General features: G+C 42.5%; 1 protein-coding gene across 10 annotated transcripts in view; it reads left to right on the top strand.

Moving 5' to 3' along the window:
• The window catches only part of KTN1 (kinectin 1), a 75,000-nt gene that overhangs the window by 33,745 nt on the left and 22,727 nt on the right, over positions 1-18,528 (top strand). For 8 of the 10 annotated variants that reach the window (XM_080593794.1, XM_080593789.1, XM_080593787.1 and 5 more), the window contains 20 exons: positions 1,157-1,263; positions 2,761-2,893; positions 3,881-3,968; positions 4,270-4,436; positions 4,887-4,955; positions 6,871-6,908; positions 7,494-7,584; positions 7,904-7,972; positions 8,710-8,747; positions 8,855-8,945; positions 11,403-11,492; positions 12,684-12,718; positions 12,855-12,945; positions 13,835-13,903; positions 14,782-14,819; positions 15,503-15,593; positions 15,761-15,829; positions 17,466-17,503; positions 18,116-18,206; positions 18,303-18,380. In XM_080593794.1, coding sequence (XP_080449920.1) covers positions 1,157-1,263; positions 2,761-2,893; positions 3,881-3,968; positions 4,270-4,436; positions 4,887-4,955; positions 6,871-6,908; positions 7,494-7,584; positions 7,904-7,972; positions 8,710-8,747; positions 8,855-8,945; positions 11,403-11,492; positions 12,684-12,718; positions 12,855-12,945; positions 13,835-13,903; positions 14,782-14,819; positions 15,503-15,593; positions 15,761-15,829; positions 17,466-17,503; positions 18,116-18,206; positions 18,303-18,380 — 1,581 coding nt within the window. The remainder of the gene's footprint in view (positions 1-1,156; positions 1,264-2,760; positions 2,894-3,880; positions 3,969-4,269; positions 4,437-4,886; positions 4,956-6,870; positions 6,909-7,493; positions 7,585-7,903; positions 7,973-8,709; positions 8,748-8,854; positions 8,946-11,402; positions 11,493-12,683; positions 12,719-12,854; positions 12,946-13,834; positions 13,904-14,781; positions 14,820-15,502; positions 15,594-15,760; positions 15,830-17,465; positions 17,504-18,115; positions 18,207-18,302; positions 18,381-18,528) is intronic. The other 2 variants (XM_080593795.1, XM_080593790.1) reach the window with 1 other exon arrangement.

Raw genomic sequence — 18,528 nt, 5'->3', positions numbered from 1 at the left:
ACCAAGCTGTGACTTCTGCAGACACATCTGCAGCAGTCAAAGCTGGAGGAAGGAGGTGCAGAGGAACTGGAGTTCTGGTTCTGCTCCCCCTGCTGCTGCTTTATAGCGTTGCAGAGGAGCTGAACCTTAATTGTCAAAGCTTCCAGTTATGCAGGGCGTGTGCCCCCGCTTCTGCTGGGATCATCTCTATATGTGTTGCTTTTTTTTTAAACCCACAAAGCAAACACTAAAAAAACCTCCCAAGCCTGTAGATGCCCAAGGGACAGCTTTTCACATGTGTTGGTGCTGAACTGGATGTGGCTGCCCTACAAGGGCCTGCTGTCTCTTGCTGTGGTTGTTATGCAAACATTTGTTTGGACTTCTTTGTGTACGAGATCCTCATTGATGAGTCAGTCATGAAGAAACTAGGTCTTGGAAATGATGTCAGCTGTATCTGCAAACTGGAACTGGTAGAAGAGCAAAGTATTACATGCTATGTGTGCTTGAGGATTTTCAGAGCAGGCTGTTGGGTTTTAGGACCAGCTGTGCTGTCATCTGGATATGCAAAGTCCATTCTTTTTTCCTTTGTACTGTGTCTTTTGAGAGCGTTTGAACTGTTCTGAAGCAGCTTTAGGTCATCGGGGCTTCTCTCTGCCTCAAACTGTGCTGGAAATGCATTTGAAGCATATTGCCTAAAGATCTATTTCATAGCCTCGACTTCAGGGTATTTGATGAGGACTAGCCTTTTGCAGTTTATATGCTATAACCTGCATATTTTTAGTTATTTAAAACTTTTCTGACTTACTTAAAGATGTTGACTTCTAATGTTAATTCACAGTGGCTTTATTTCCCTCAGGAAAAGGGAAGCTGATGTCTAGTTAATGATAATATCTAAAGTTACACAGTCGAGTAATCAGTATCCGAAGTAATATTTGTGTACCATTTAAAACAAATGTTGTCGTGATACACTGGAATAAAAGGAAGCTGCTTTTATTCAACAAGAGGGGCTGATTTGCATAGTTTAATTGAGGAGTGGGCTTATGTGGAAGGAGAGGTAAAACTGTCCTTCTCCCAAAAAAACACTTGATGTTATTTACTTAAACTACTGTGTAGTTATATCTGCTGTGATAAGTTAATGTTTTTTCTCCTTCAGTGAACTGATCTTTCTTCCCTTCAGTTCCAGCAACTCCGTGAGCAGATGGAGGCAGAAATAAGCCACCTGAAGCAGGAAAATGGTATCCTGAGAGATGCTGTCAGTACTTCTACCAATCAAATGGAGAGCAAGTATGTTAGCAGCTACTTGGAGCTCTGTGTGTTTTTAAGTTTTCCCTGTAGAGTTCTGGCTTCTGCTCCTTCTGTTTCCATTTTCTTGGCTGTCTCTGAATTTGTGGTTAAACTAGGAAACACAGCTGTTTTGGACCGGGGAGGTACGTGCTTGTATTTGCGTCGAGCCAGGGCTTTCAAAACTAATCAGTGTCTCCTATCAGTTTGAAGGCAGAGCGGGTGCTGGGGTCCAACAGGAAGGACAGCACAAGTGGTCTGCCTGTTTGGTAGGGTGTCTATCCTTTTCCATGTGGGTTTAGGGGAGGAGCTGGAGCTGGGATCCTGGGAGGACAGCAGCTCTGAACTTATAAAGCAGTCACGTAATAAGAAAAAAATGTCACCGCTCTGCAGTTAATGATACGACTGGGTGACAGCTGGATTTATCCACTGGTGTTTGGAGAAACAGAAATGCATCTCAAGGTTTCATCTCTGTGAGTTTGTCCTCTGTCAGCTCAGGAAGAACCAATGTGTTGTGATAAAGGTGCCCAGTATGGGGTGTAGCCAGAGGTGAACTGCTGCTGGTGGACTCCTACCTATAGAAAGCAAAAATCACGCTTCACAGGCTCTCAGATAATTGATTTGTAACATTTGGGGACTAGAGTGTCAAAACACTGTCAGGACTTGGAAATAGCACTGTAACTTCATTTTCTGGCCGTGTTGTTCATACTAAGATGCTGCTTCTGTCTGGACCTTTGTTAACAGCTGAACTGTGGAACATAACTTGGTGGAGGCACGTTCTGCTCCCTGCCCGTGTCTTGCAATGTGGCAAGTGCTAGGAGAGGGTACCTGGCTTTAGAGGTACCCTTTTTGTAGAAATAAAGTGTCATGATCACTAAATTACCTTGAAAAATTCTTAGTTTGGGCAAATATAAAAATAAAATGCATTTTATTTGCTTATATACAAAGGGGGGCCTTTCAAAACTCTTATCTTGGGCTATACAAAAGCATCGTCTCTCCTTAAGTGGGAGAGTGCATCATATACCTTCACAAGTTGATAATGAGTCGAGTCTACAAGGTGGTATGTAATCCAAAGAGATGCATGCAATTAGCAGTCCAGAAGGAGTAGTCTCAAGTAAGTTATAGATCGATAATCCTTCATGGGAAGAGGAACAGAACGTGAATTTCAGTGAGAGACCTTTCCTTCAGCTGAACCTCCTTATATAAAGCTATCCAAACTATGCCTATCAGCTTGTATCAGTTCCTTTAAAACATTTGCTTGTGGCTTATTGCTGACCTTCATTTCCAACTCAGTGGGTTGTAGCTGCTGTGTGTGCTGGTAGCCAGTGTTTCCGACCCTCATCCTTCTCCTAGGATGAAGCAGTGTGATTAAAACCCAGTACAGCCCTCTGGCTGCAAATATGTACCTAATGCTGGTATTTGAGTAGCTGTGATTATTGCCTATGCTTCTTGGAGAGAGGAGGGGGGAGTGAAAAAAGCTGTAAAACTGTTTATTTTTAGGCAGTCGGCTGAACTGAACAAACTACGCCAGGATTATGCCAGGCTGGTGAATGAGCTGGGAGAGAAGAGCAGCAAGTTGCAGCAAGAAGAGCTCCAGAAGAAGAATGCAGAGCAGGCAGTCGCTCAGCTAAAGGTGACTTTGATTTTCTCTGCCTTGCTGAGTTGTGCTTGAGGGTTTATCTGAGCCAAGTCCTGAGACGAGCCAGATGCGAGGCATGTGGGAATCACTTTAGCAGTTCTCCTGGTCACTAAATCTCTCATTTTTCTTTGTATGTGCAAATACCTGAAAATAGGTAATTGCTGAGCCATCCTATGGGCTTACTTAACACTTCTATTCAGTACTACATATTTTCATTGGTTACAAACTGTGAAGTGAAACTTACCTTCCCAAGTAAATATATTTGTCAAAGCGTAATTGGTGGCATTGAACTTTTTCTATGGGTGTGCAATTTGAGCAGGATTAGATTCTTTTGAAACTAAGGGCTTTGGCTTCAATGAACTTCTAAATTTTTAAAGAAATGTATTTTTAAAGACTTCAAAAACCAGTCAGCCAATGTTTTCATGTATCTTTTTCATTTTCTTTGGAAGAAAAGGTCTCTGTATTCATGCTTTCTTTTTTTCAGAAGAGAAATATGGTGTTTTCAGGTGAGAACGCTGATTCAGAGCTCATTACTTCTTTTTGTATCTGCGATTAAATCTTGGCCACCAGAAGTTCTATCTGCCTCACCTGCCCTTGCAGGTGAAGAATTGGTATCTAAGGCTGAGACATCTTTTAATTAAAAGATGTGGATTTGTGTGATACATGGCTAGTCTGGCTTCCAGTGTTAATTCTGAACTTGCAGGGAAAAAATGCTACACTTTCATATTACAGAAGTCATCCTGTTAAGAGCCCGTGATGAAATTCTGTTCACAATTTGCCTTTCAAATTAATAGGATAAACTGTCCTAGGAGGAGGATTACAGGGCACTCTGTCTCTCTGATGTGCTCTAAAGGAAACAAGGAACAACTCTTCTTCCTTGCCATATGTTTTGGGAATAGCACTGAAGAGATGAACTCTGAATATTTCAAAAATAAATTAAAGGTTAGACTTCTTTTCATCAACTCTGTCTTCAATGTAAAGGTCCAGCAGCAGGAAGCAGAAAGAAGATGGGAAGAAATCCAGGCTTATCTCAGGAAAAGAACAGCAGAACACGAAGCAGCACAACAAGGCATGTATCAAACAAAATTTCCAAATAATGCTAACTGCGGTGGTCTGGCTGTTCCCATTTGTGTGTTTTTTTAAAGGCATTGTTGAATAAATGGCCCGAATAAAGCTCGAGTGAAGCCAGTACTGCTTCAGCACCTTAGGGAAGTAGTATGCTGTGATACAAGTTAGTTAAATGCTGATGAGCAGAACTTTGGCTTGCTGGAACGAGGCTTCTAATCAGCTTCCCTGTTTGCAGTAAAAGTTATTTCCCCCAGAGTTCAAATACTTACTTCTGAATTCAATTCCTGATGTTTCTGCTGCAGATGTGCAGAATAAGCTTGTGGCCAAAGACAATGAAATCCAGAGCTTGCACAGTAAACTTACTGATACAATGGTGTCAAAACAGCAGCTGGAGCAGAGGATGTTGCAGCTGATGGAGAATGAACAAAAGAGAGCTACTAAGGAGGACTCTATGCAAATGCGGGTGCAGGTATTGTTCACAAATCTTATTTTTTTTCCCCCTTTGTGTCTGTCGAAGCAGCATTTCAAGTTTTCACAAAGCTTTCCCACTGAATAAAGAATGAGGGCTGTGTGCCAGTCTGTCATCTAGCAGCTCATGAAATGAAAACTCGCATGGAGTGCTGTGAGAAGGTCTGGGGCCGTCTTGGACCCATCTTGGACCTGAGATGTAGCCTTTGCTGGCTTTAGGGAAACAAGTGGGTGTGTGGCGGCAGGGAATCCTTTTGACACAGAGCAGGCTGCTACCCTTCCCTGCAAACCACTTGATCTTAGTGGGGAGAAAAATAGCATCTCCAAGAAATGTGGCATTTAAATGTTAAACTGTTCTTACTAACATAATCACAACTAGGAGCTAATACTAGCAAAATTAACGAGCTACAGATCTCAACCTGCTTTTTTTTTTCCTGTGTTTTCTTACAAGGAACTGATAGAGCAAAATGATGCTTTGAATGCTCAGCTTCAGAAGCTTCATTCGCAAATGGCAGCCCAGGTACAGGTTGTTCTTGGCCTCTTCCATTTCTTTTGTAGTCTTGAATTGTGAACTTTCTGTAAAAAGGCAGTTTTTTTTTTCTTTGTAGTTGGATGCGAGATGTGTAATAATGAAAGTGAAGACTTGTTAGCATCCTCTTTTTGTAGTATTTCTTAACCTGGCTTAAAACTTAAGCTTCTGCTGTCTTTCTGGGGTGGAAAAAAAAATCCACCTGTCTCCTCCTGCCGTGGCTTTCATTTATAACCATGGGTGGAATACCATTTTAAATGTGTTTTTTTCCTGTAGCTTTGCATGTATATGTATTCTGTCTCCTGTGGTACTTTGGTCTTTTTGCACTCCTCATGTGAACCACCTGATCATGCCTTTCCCTCGTGCATCAGGTTAAGAAGTAGTGACTTATGGTAGTTGCTAGATAAAGCTCTGTTCAGTCCAGTGCTGGTTCCAGTGGTGGCAGAAAACAAACAAGGACAAAAAACCCCACACAGTGCACAAAGCCTCTTATTTCCCATTTTAACCTCTAAAATTTTATTTTTACTGATTTCCTTAAGAAAATGTTGTTGTAAATATGTGTAAAACTTCAGAGAGCTTGTCTTCTGAGTCACTGAAGCTGAGTTCCCTGTAGAGCTAAATCACAGAAATCAGCTCAGGAAAACTCCTGTGGGCACAACTGGACACAACCATCCCTGTTCATATGCATTTGGATGCTGACTTTATAATTATTGATGTGCTTGATGTAGTTTGAATACATTCAACATCAGGCTGAAAATGTGTTATTTGGCTTCGTTTGAAGAGCTTGGTTTTAACCTTTTGAGTGAGGACGGTAGTGAAGGAAGAGGCACTCCGGATTTACAGCTTCTTCATGACCTAGTCCCCTTATTCCAGTCCTTTTAAAGGATTTTGAAAATAAATCCCTAGGGAAATTCAACTTTTTTTTTGTCTGGGTTACCCAAGGAAGCTGTTGGAAGGAAGAACAAGCCTTTCCCCTGGTAGCCTTTCTGGCTGTGAAAACGCAGGGCTATTTTTCTCCCATGGGCAGTGTGTGTGAAAATCCTGCTTTGGGGAAATGGTGATGGACTGGATGCCGCTGTGGAAACAAGGGCTGATGAAATAGTTTAGGTCATTCAGGAGAGATCTTTTGGGACTGGAACTGTTTGTTCCCTTTTGACTGTGCGTCTGATGCTGTTCTGTGGCATGAGCTGGATGAGGCAGTGCAGGAATCCCAGTGCTGTAGGGTGCCATGGGGACAAGCTCCGTGAGATTCGGGCTTTCTGGAGAAAGGTGAGGCTGGGTAGGGATAAGCAGATGTTTGAAGCACAAATAAGCATGGAAGCTCTTCTGTAGCTGCTACCAAACTGGGCATAAAGCAGTCTGCAGAGGTTCTTAGATGCCTCTTGATAACCTGTGTGCCAGGTCTCTCCTGCCCTGTTCTGGAGCGCAGACCCAGTGTAGGGGTTGTCCAGACCACTGAGCCCACACGTGTGTGACCACACAGGAATTAGGCTCTTTCCAGAGAGGAAAAGGTGCCACTTGCTGTTCTTATGCTGCTGTTTTTATTCCTAACACAAGTCTTGATGAACTGTGCAGGGTTTTTTGCTCTTCGGTTCTTTGAGTGGTTTGACAGCAGTGTCCCATAGAGTGTTTAGTCCTTGGGAGACAAGTGCTGTTTTGATTCTGCTGAAGGGCAAAATGGCAAATAAGATGGTTCATCTTTCTCTTCCCTTGCCTTAAGCAGAAAGGGAAGGGATGTTAGTATGTGCTGAGATTCTTTCAATGTTCCTTAGCCAGGAAATCTTGAAATCTGCCTGTGCCAGTTTAAAATAACAAGGCAAATCTTAAAAAATGCTATTCCTGGCTCACTGAAAAAGATGATTCTTTGACTTGCTTTACTCAGTTGTTTTTTTTTTTTCTTCTGCAGACCTCAGCTTCAGTCCTGGCAGAAGAACTCCACAAAGTGTGAGCATTCATTTCCCCTGGTATTTGGAAGGTGTCACTGGCTTCTAACACACACCACCTTTCCTCAGCGTGTGCTCAGTGCATACGGGAGGGACTGGCCAAGGAAATGTTGTTGTCTGTGCTTCTAACTTTCTAGCTGCAAGATTCGCTTAGGAGCTGGGAAAACGCTTCTTGCGGATTTCCCTGCTGTGTCTGGCTTCTGAATTGTGTGTCCCTGCTGCATGGAAAGCAGTGACTCTTCTTGTTTGCTGCTGGCTATGTGCAGGGATCTGCAGTGAGCAGGAATGTGCGTGACCATGAGAACATTTGTATCCGGGCTGTATTGCTGTGCCAGGAGATTTCTCCCTTTGGGAGATGGGGTAGCTGTGTTTCAGAGCTAGAGAACATCCCATAAATTTTTGGCAAGCAAAAGGCATTTAAAAAGCATGGAAAAGCTTTTGGACTGAAAGTATATTGTCAGCAGGAATGAGAGTAGGAGCTGGACCGAAAGGCCAGCATGTACTTTGTGTTTAGCCTGATGCTTCATGCGGAGCTTCCATCCAAGACCTTTTAGTACTGATAAGTCATCACTTCTCATTTGTACAGGATTGCAGAAAAGGACAAACAGCTAAAGCAGATGGAGGACTCATTAGGCAACGAACATGCCAATTTAACCAGCAAGGAGGAAGAGCTCAAGGTATAATAAAAGAATGTGTAAATGCCAGCTGGTAGAGGGACGGGCTCGCTGGATGTGCATATGAAATGAAGCCTGCAAGGCTGCTGCTGTCTGGATCTAGAACCAGCTCCTTTGGCTACAAGTCTGCTGATCTTTGCTCTTCCAGGCAAGGCCAATGCATGATGCTGGAAAGTCATTCATAACAAAGGTTGAGGCTTTTCCTTGTTATTACCTCTAGACTCCTGCAAAAAGTGACCAGGGATATTTTGCACTGAAGAGTGGACATGCTTGAAAGACCATCTGTATGAAAAATGCAAGTGTTTCTTCTTCCTTCCTTCAGGTATTGCAGAATATGAACCTGTCCTTGAAATCAGAAGTACAGAAGTTACAGGCTCTGACAAATGAGCAGGTAAAATAGCTTTTGGATTCATCAAAGACTTCATTTGATTCTCTTCCCACTGTCTACTTTGTCATAAATGCAAGGGCAGATCTGCTGTTTTGAGCGAGCTGTGCTTAAGCCCATTAAGGGCGTGAGGTTACAGAATCGGGTTAATACGTGATTTCTTGGAGTTCTTGTACCTGGTTGGAGGCCTGCTTCTTGTCCTCCCTTCTTCACCAACTACATCTGTTTCTTGCTTGGACAGCGAAGTTAGGGAAGCGTTTTGCTCCTTAGGTTTATCTAGATTTGCAGGTGTGCAAAGTGCAGGATGTTGCACGGGAGCGAATGCGACTGTGGTTGAATACACAGACCTGGCAATTGCATGAAGGGCTCGTAAGCATCCATCTGAAAAAGCGAAAACCTTCCCTGACAACAAGCATTTTTAGAGCCAAACGAAATGCCTTTCCCCAGCTACTGCTGTGTGGCCTGTGCATTACGGAGGTGGAAATGCTGTGTTTAATTAGAGAAAATCCTGGCTGTTAAATGAATCCTTTTCAGATCTTCTTCCCTTTCGTAATTGCATGCTTGCCTGCTATGTATTGGTGGTGTGAAAGTGCATAACGACAAGCTTACCCCTTTCACTCTTGCTGGTGAGTCATGTGCTGAGAGGCCAAATGACTTGTTCTAGCTTTTTAATATTGTGGAATGAAAGGTTGATTGAATCATGTGATGTATCCTAAGTCTGTGTTAATCCTCTTTATATCTAGGCTGCTGCTGCACATGAGCTAGAAAGGATGCAGAAAAGGTAAATAAATAGCTCTGGCATTTGATAAACAGTTTTTATCAGCTTTTTACATTCTTTTGAATCGATGCTTTTTGTAAGATGTATTTAACTGTTCTGCTGTGTCTCAGCATTCACATCAAAGATGACAAAATAAGAACTCTTGAAGAGCAGCTTCGAGAAGAACTTGCGCAGACTGCAAACACAAAAGAAGAATTCAAGGTAAGATACAGAGTAACTACCCTTGTGCTTATTGACAGCAAGTTTTCCAGGCTTCTGAGGTTGCGGAGCAGTTCATACGATGTTGATTTGTGAAACAGAGCTGACTTTCAGGTGTTAAGCTGTGTTACAGCATTCTTTTTACAAGGCAGGAGCACTGTGGGATATCAGAGTAGTAGCAACAGACTGCAGCTGAGTGAGAGATGTAATTCAAGTCAAACGTAGTGTCTGCAGTTGTGAAGAGTGAGGTCTTAGAAATGTGGAAGAGGAGGCTGTTCAATAAAAACTATTGCATTTTTTCTGCATTCTACCTCCTAATGCAACTTCCAAGTCCTTGGTGGGAGTTTGTATTGCTTGGGTTATCGTGCTGTCAGATCTTTTTTTTTGTAATTTTTTTCTGTCAAGGTAGGTGTAAAAATGCTTATTTTCCTCCTGCCGGTTTCCAAATTGTTTCTCATAAGGTAGCAGCTAAATTGCCAAAGCTTTTAGTTCTGCCATCTGGGGTCTGCAAAGCAGAGCTGCTACTTGTTTCTAAGTGGTGTACACAAAGATCAACTTAACTCTTCCTTGCCACCGTAGGCTTTTTCTTCTGAACTTTAGCTTTAGACCTACTTTCCGTGAATGTTGATGCCTCGGTCGTCTTAACTCCTTTAAAACCCATGGTGGGTAGTGCTGTTTTTCTGCTGCTTTTGGTGAAAAAGGTCACTCAGTCTGAATCTCATCATGTTGGGAGGTTTGCTGGTGATAAACTGAGCAGATGGATAGGGGCCAAGGCAGCAAGGCTTTTCTAGGAGAAGTCATGCCTCCTGGATCTCCTAGAGGTCTTTGAAGCTGTTAGGAGGCAAGTAGTGAACTTGGTCCACATATCAAAGCTGTGTTTTTGAAGATGTTTTCACGTTAGTCCCTTGCAAGGCGTGTTGTTTCTCTAAGTCGTCGCAGAGTAAGAGAAGACTCTTTGCACAGTTAATAGCTGGTAAAAGAATAGGTAACAAAATAGGACTTTGGTTGGTTTTCACAATAAAGCAAACAAACTGAACCTTCAGGGAGGCGTTTGCTGGGTGTGTAAGCAATCTAGAAAGGGGAGTGGGAAGAAGTGGGGGGTTTATTAATAATGTTTGATTACCTTCTGTGAGCTGTTGACTCCCAGGAGTTGCAGGGGGCTTTCAAGGTGATGCAGTATTTTAAAATGGCAGGTGAAGTGCTGAAAACGAATATGATGAGGAATAATCTGAATTTTCCTAGAGTGGAAAAAGACCTGAGAGGTGTTGTGGGTGGTTATGTGCTGAAATGAGCTTGGAGCTCTGTAATGGCCAAAAATCAGCTGGCAACAATTCCGTCAGTCCATAGGAAGTGAGCAGGGAGCTGAGTGCAGATGGTCGTTGTTAGGATACTCTGGAAACCTATAGTGTACTGTGTGAATGTTTTGTGCACTTCTAAGTCTCTTCTTCTGTCATTGATCCCAAACACAAGCCTGCCCTGGATGCTTCTACCTGAGCAAGTGTTCCTTTCTTTCCAGATACACAAGAGGGGAAAAAACGAGCTCAAAACAGCAATTTGTTAACCCTCACCTTTGCTGTCCCTTCCTGCATGTGTTGTCCTTGTAAGGCTTTGGGTCTGAGCATTTCCTCTCATGAGAAGAGGGTTTTACTGCAAGCTAAACGTATTCTTCACAAGAAGGCTCCCGGTGAGAGCACTGGTACAGTGATATTAAATGGCACGACCTCTCCAGTGTTTTGTGCACTAGAGGCTGATTTTCCTTTTGGCACCTTCTGCAGTGATCAGTTGGTGCCATAGAGCGTTGCAATTCACCCGGCAGACATCACACAACTTGCTGCAGAAAGTCGTGCTCTTTCTGGGAACCCCTTTTCCCAGGAGCAGCAGTTGTACATCTGAGTTGTCAGTCTGTCTCTGCTACGGGTTGCTTCACTTGTTGTTCTGAGAGGGGATGCTGCAGGGAGGCAAGGGCTGTGGTACAGCAGCTCCTCTTCCTGAGCTCACGCTCAGACCGGAGTGTGGGAGCTGTGCAAATCTCTGCTGCTGGCCTGCCAGTTCTTTGCTGTGCATCATAAAGGTTAAGGTAGCTGAAGAGAACTAGGGAGGTGATCCTAGACCATTGGATTTGCCGGATGAGTGCTTCGTTAAAAGCAGCTATCAAATCTGGAGATGCTGCAGATGCTGCTTTAGGAGGAAAATGCAGTTTCTCTTGTCTCTTACTCTTGGTACTGTCTGATCTTCTGCCAGGGAATAAAGATGGTAACAGCTGAATTTCTTATGGGAACATAAGGACAGAAGTATTAATACAGAAAGGCAAGGAAGATGGAGGAAGGACTCTTTGTAGTCTTGTAGCTTCCAAAGAACTCACTTTAACAACTTCTGTGTTATTTAATTACCTCATTGCCATTATGAAAATGCTGTAGCTTGGGCATGCAGTTCTGAACTGATAATATGTTTAAATTTCAGGTTCTCAAGGATCAAAACAAAACTCTGCAAGCTGAAGTTCAGAAGCTGCAGACTCTCCTGTCTGAGCCTGTACAGCCAGTATATGCTGAGGTTGTATCAAATATCCTCTCTGTTCTTTTCAAGTTCTGAAGTGTTTTCTTGCTAAGCTGGCTGTAGGGTGAGCTAGTTGATGCGCAAAGACTGCGTTTTAGACATGCATGGGAAGTCCAAGTCGGACAGCTGTGGCTGTCTTCTAAATCTAATCAAGAGTAAGCAAACAAAATGAGGACTTCTTTTCTCTCCCCTGAAGAATGCTAGCTTAAAATAAGCAAGAACTTTCTGCAACCTCTCCCAGTTTTCATGTCAGTTTTATGGAATACAAAAACCCCACAAGCAACCAACCCTACTAGGAAGAAGGGTTCTTCTTGGTCTGTAGGGAGACCAGAGTAAGATCTTAACACTGTTTCTGTTCTTCCACCCCAGAATGAATTCTCAAAGTAGGAGTAACCAAAGAATGGACCCATGGAATGGAGAAAAAGCCCACACGTTGTGGGGTATTCCAACCCTTTGTCTCATCTTCCGTTTTTTTTCCCCATGGTGGCACAGCTGGTGCCAGCAGTCTGACGGGCTGGTGCAGGATGCTGCAGATGCAGAGCTGTTCTGCCCAGTCTGTTTTTTGAGTGTTGCTTGGGAGAGCTCTGAACACCCATGACTTTATACCACTGGAATGAGCTTCCTGAAACGCAGTAGGAAGACTTGCAGGACAGGGGACTCGTTTCCTTTTCAGTCCCATGCTGGTATCTGCCAGTCAGCAGGAACCTGTCTGGAGTGCTTCCCTGTCTTCTGGCAGATAACCAGATTTGCAGCCCTTATTCCCCTGGGATTGGCTGGCTTGGTGTCATGTCTGAAAGCTGATTTTTTTTTTTTTCTGGGAGCTGGTTTACATTTCTTGTGTGGTCTCTTGCAATGCATCGCTGTTGGTCTCCGAGAAGTCATGAATGCTCTGCTGGGTGAGCCCCAAGTGGAGCTTGTGACTTTGGTAAACGCTTAAAGGAGGTAGATCTTCTGGGTGCTTGTTTGGGCTGGATCTGTACCTCTCCTAAAAGACTGACATCTTTTCCAACCTCGGTATTAGACCCACATGCTATGAACATATCCTCCCCATATCTGTTTTCCCTGCTGGATTGCAGTTCAGTAACTAAACTTCTGGGGAAGTTGATACTCGTAGTTCTTTTTGCTGTTAAATTTCCAAACCAATTGGTCCAATTAGTGATCACCCTATTGTATTTTTTTGTTTAATAGGCAAACAAAGACTTGTTAGAGCAGATGGAGAGAAGGTAAGAAACTATTTTTTCTTTTGAATCAGAGGATAAAACAGGGATCCAGTTCTGTTGGCGGCAAGGTTGCTGTTGAAAGCTAAACTGCCTTTAGAGGTTAACTCTATTTTCCTAATACTCACTTTTGATTTCTCAGCATGAGAGAGAAGGATGATAAAATCAAGACAGTTGAAGAGCTGCTTGAGGCAGGACTCATACAGGTGGCTAATAAAGAAGAGGATCTGAAGGTAAAATCCCTCATATTATCTTTTTATGGGGAAATACACTTTGCACAAGAGCACTTAATCTGCATGTTTGAGCATTCATAGTGCAGTCTGAGATCATTCCCTGTGAGTAGAAGAGGAATATCCTGGAGACAAGGTTAAAACATATTTGGTAACAGAGGCTAAGCATGAGGGCTGATGGTATACATATACAGTAAGTGTTTCTCTCTTCTTAGTCTAGAGTAGACTTTACTAGTATCTTTACCTGATGTCTTTTGGAATAAAATTTGCTCTACGTCTCCAGAACAGTTCGTTTGATGTAACCTGTAACAAATCTGTCTTTAGAAAAGGGTTTTTTATAAAAACTTGGCACTGTTGGGGCTATTGCATCTTTTTACTTATTGGTAATCTGAAGGGCTAAATGAGTTGTAAACAAGTGGCAATTTGGGATGATGCTGAAGGTGTTTCCTTACTCTTCTGTTTGTAAAGAAGCTAGCGATGAGAAAGCTGGGAAGGCAGTACAAAAAAAATCCCTGTTTGTTTTCAGCAGAGTTTTGCTGGAATGCTGTGTCCTGTCTGTCTGGACATAGCAAGACAATGTTCTCTTAGCGTTCCTAAATTCCAGGTGCATTGCTGAGGCCCCTGGGAGAAGTTGCACACTAGCAAACTGTCAGGCTACTAAACAGCCAAAAACGCCCTCAACTTGCTATAGGTTGAAGTGTTCCTATAGATTGAAGAATAATTGAATAATTATTCCACTGAATAATTTGGCTCCAACTGCTGCAGAGGGGGGTCTCTTTCAGGCTTTCAAATAGTCTTTCACTTACTCCAAAATAAATTATTTTTCTGTCAAGCTTAACACTTTTTTCCCCAATAAATGAGTCTTTCATTATCTGTGTGTCTGGTTTCAAAGGCACTGCGAACAGAAAATTCATCCTTGAGAAAAGAACTTCAAAGTCTGCAAATTCAGCTATCAGAGCAGGTAGTACTTTTCATCTAAAACTTTGATTACACCTAAACTTAAATCTAAAAGGATCTTGCTGTGGGTGCAAAAGTCAAGGGAAAAAGGTGAAGATGTCTTTGAAGCCTGTTGGCAAAGCATCCTGTTTTCTTCTAGTGTTGGCCTGGAAGGTGATATTTCTGTCAAACGCTTCCTTTGCATAAGTGTCAGAAGCGTGGTGGATCCAAAAGTTCCAGTTCAGCGGCTGTTCTGGGTTGATTTTGTGCTACGTACTGAAATGGCTGTAGGCTGTGTTTTTCCAGAAGCCTAGTGCAACAAACATGGCTGGTAGGAAGCTCATGCTGTGTAGGCTTGAGTATGTAGATTTGGGCTTTCTAATGTCCATCTGTAGCTGTGTGGATGTGGCTTCTCTTTGTCTCTGTTCAGTGACTCTATCACAGTATTACATTTTTGATATGCACTCAACGCCTATCAGGAAGTGCTTTTCCTTGATGCCCAGCTGTGCTTGGACAGCTCAGGAAAGCACTTCTAGAAAATCATTTGAGAGAGGAAAAAAAAATGTATAAATGAATAGAATTACTGTAGAGGGGTGTATAGTGCCAGTATGAAAAAGTTAGCTGGTCAAGTGCTGGTCCTGAACCTCAGCCTCTCCTGGTAAGGATGGGGTGGGCGTTTTGTTTTGTTTTGCTGGAACTTGTCGCAGACCCAAAAGTATTGGCTTGCCAGATACTGGAGACCAACAGCTAATTTTGTAGGATAAAAGGTAGATAAAATCTTTTGGCTGCTACGTAATTTACCTGGTGCCAAAGAGCCCAGGATCTTCACTGTTTTATGCCTTAGCACTTGTGCATTGTTTTGCTCTCTTCAGTTTTTCTAAGTTAAAGATCTGTTTCGAACAGGTTTCCTTCCAGTCACTGGTGGAAGAACTCCAGAAAGTGTAAGTTACTGCACCAATTTACTTTCTGATCGTTACTTCTGTCTGGTTTTATTCCGTGACTGTGAGTGTTTTGCTTCCCTGAAAGAATTTACTTTTAACTGGGTGAAGTGTGCATGTATGCAACAGGAAGCATCACGACTTTGGAAACAAGTCAAGTCAGATCAATACCTTTTGAAAATCCAGTTGTTCCTCTGCTAAGCAATTAAATTCATAAGTCTAACTTAGACTAGGCAAGGGATTGCTCTGAATTGTCAGGTAATTGTTTTTCTGCAGTAGGTACTCTAAAAGGACTGAGCTTGTTTATGCTTTGTGTGTGTGCATTTGAAGTTAATAAATTGCTGGAACATCGAATGAAGGCTGAAGCCGTGTGTGTGTCATTCCAGAGATTATCAAATTTTTGTCTAAACATGCAAATTAAGGTATCTATTTAGCATATGAACTACTAGTTACATAATCTAGTATGTTCTGCACTATTTCCAGTCTTATTCCTCTTGCTTGTTTCTCCTGCTTGCTGCTTCTGGTTTTGGGACTGCAGTGAGAGATGGCAACCGCAATAGAGAGAAGTCCCACGATGGTTTCCAGAGGCTGGCAGTGTGATGTGATAGCAGAACCAAATCTAGTGTTTCTTGCTCACGTAGCGCACTTGTTCAGCCAACTTATGTTGTTCCTCTGCTCTTGTTAAGGATCCACGAGAAGGATGGAAAAATAAAGTCAGTGGAAGAACTGCTACAAGCTGAAATCCTTAAAGTAGCAAGCAAGGAGAAGACTGTTCAGGTATCTATCTCAATACCTTGCGATACCTTTCCTCCTTTCTGTGTCTATGCCATTAACTACCATTTATTCGTTACTGCATGGCATTCTGTAGTGACGAACTTGTAGCATCCATTTTTTTGGTGGTTTTGTTTCCATTGTCCAATCCTGTCTGTTTTGTCATTGAAAAGGCTTTGACACAGAAAATAGAGGCTCTGAAAGAAGAAGTAGGAAATTCCCAGCTTGAGATGGAAAAACAGGTAAAATGCCTTAGTGCCAGAAGCGTGAAACAGACTTGCCTTGGATGCACTGCTCACTCATTTCTGTTCTAGTTTTGTTTCACTGGTGAATGTCATTGGATACAGGAACTTTTTAATGTAGAGCTATACTTTCTCTTGGACATAAAGCTGTGAATATGTAGTGTAACTGCGACTGCCCTGCAGAAACCACCTTCCTATGGATGCCCAAGCTTTTTGGACTTTTATTGTGAGATTTTGCTATTCTTGCCAAATAATTGACAAATCACTTAAAACGTTGTAGCATCAGCTCTGTCTGGGTATGTTGTATACTGGATGTACTGTCCCGGCAGTAAACACGAAACCCCAGGACATCCTTTGGGGCTGAGACTTTTTAGAAGTCTCCAACATTTTCAGTGCTTCCCCTCTTGTTGGTCTTTCTCTGTTGCTAGAAGAATACTACTGACCCAAATTTTGTTTGGTTTCTAGGTAAACCTAAGCCCATTATCTTTCCAGTGTCCAAAGAAAGCCTGTCTTGGCAGAGGGAGTTTTTACTCTAGCTATCAGGAATTCAGAAATGGAGGACTACTGGCTTTTTTGGCATGCCTGCTGTCTAGCATCTGAAACAACAGGAACCCATGTTTCCTTAGGGAGTCCATTCTGCAGGCAGCTTAATCCATCGTGCTGGCAGGAAGCTTGCTTGCTTGTTTGTCTGGGGGTGCGTGGCTTTTTTGGTCTGTGCTTTTTTTTCAGTTTTTCTAGCTACATTCCAACATGTCACCCACTTTCTGTTTTCCTTAGAGTTAAAATTTTGTCCTTTTTAGGCAAAGTTTCATAGAAAGTGTTTCCGTCTTGGGCCTCTTCTTTAAGACAGATTCCCAGGAACTGGAGGAATTATTTGTGTGTTTTTTTCCTTCCCTGGAACTGCCTCAGAGCCCAAAACAAAATGCATTTTGGAGTTGCTGTTGCTGGAAAGCTTCATATAAGGGATGTCTCCTCCAGAGGTGTTATATACGCACCCCTGGGTCTTCTGTGAGCAGAACGGTGCTTTCCGGGAATGTCTAGAGCTCGTAGAAGAGGACTAAACTAAACATGCTTATTTGCACAACCCGTATCTACACAGATAGCCAGTCTCCAGCTTGTCAGGCTTTTGTACAAAATTCAGAGGGAATATTCCCACTCAATCTTGTTTCTTTGATTCACGTTCAGTCTTAAAATGGAAACCTAAAAGGGGCACCGACGTTGCAGAGTGTGTCTAAAAAGCTCTTGCTTCTATAAAGATCTAAATGACCAGAGGTGATCTCTGACTTGAGCTGCAGTTTGTAGTGAGATGGTTGCCACCAGTGTCCACATTTTCCTTTGTTGCCTGTAGTGGAACGGTGCTATGGTTGGCCTGCTTGCGTTCCCATTTGCACTGTTTTCCTTTCTGCTGTGGAATTCCTGTTTTAAATGTGATGAAAGTAAATAGTGGAGACGTTTGGCTTCTCATAATTTATTTTTCCACAAAGAATGTGTGTGTATGCTTACATTACTGCAACGAAGTGTGCCTATTTTAATAATATTTATCGTTCTTTCCCCCTATTTCTGTCTGAAGCAGTTTGTAGCATTTATGCATCTTTTTCAATGAATATTGAACTGAAGTACTGATTATTTTCTTTAGGTGTCGATTACATCACAAGTTAAAGAACTTCAGACTCTGTAAGTACAGTTGTTAACGTCTCATCTGCCCTGTGTGCACCTCTCTCTTCCCTGCTCCAGTCTATTTTAAGTTAAAATGTTCAGGAAGTGAGCCAGGCTAGTCACACCAATTTTAGTAGACATGCATCCTTAGTACATTTGCCTGATCCTGTCTGAGACAGCAAACAAGGTGAAGTATTGCGTGGCTTTGTGGGCCCAAATTAACCTACGTGGGATTAAATTCAAGTCAGGATAGAAGCATGTAGGCAAGGTACTATGGCAAGCTTACTTTAGTAATGCCTGTACTGTAGGTGGGGGGATAAATAAGAATTGAATTGCCATGGTCATCAGTCCCTCATGTCCCTTGCTGGGGAGGAGGGAAGAAGTATTTTAGGTGAGGAGAGCGCACACGAAATCCTTGCAATGTGTGTTGTCTGCTTTCCCTTAATGATCAGTACCATTGATCAGTAGCATCTCCTACCAACTAAGATTGAAGTGGAAGTCCCACATTCATTTTCAGTGGGTGAATTGTGGTTGTACCTTTGATCACGTAGGCTGCTGTTGTTTGTTACAAGCTGCAATGAGTAAAAGAGCAGGGGTTTATTCTGTGTCTGTGTGTATGTATTGGTACAGGTTGAAGGGGAAGGAAAATCAGGTGAAAACCATGGAGGCCTTATTGGAAGAGAAGGAGAAAGAGATTGTTAAGAAAGGAGAATGGCTGAAGGTAAGCTTTCTTGGTATCCTAGGGAAATAAATTCTGTTGCAGTATTTCTGCTTGGGGAAAGACTACATTTACACTTCTCACTTTTTTTGTCCAAAGGGTCAACAAGATACAATTGCACAGTTAAACAGTAAAGTTCAGGAGTTAGAACAACAGAACCTGCAACAGCTCCAACAGGTATGGCCTGCAGAGGGAATGGGATTGAGAGGGCTGTTTGGTTGAACTGGAAGATGCTTGTATTTATCCTCTACCCCTCTTAAAGAGTTTGTTTTGGCTTCAACCTACACAGCTATTTTAAATTCTACTTGACTAAACTGGTAGTCTA

Source organism: Anser brachyrhynchus (assembly GCF_964034855.1).
Source record: "Anser brachyrhynchus genome assembly, chromosome: 5".
In the NCBI taxonomy this organism is placed as follows: Eukaryota; Metazoa; Chordata; class Aves; order Anseriformes; family Anatidae; genus Anser; species Anser brachyrhynchus.
The sequence above is the reverse complement of the archived record's forward strand: the minus strand, read 5'-3'. Positions and strand labels throughout refer to the sequence as shown.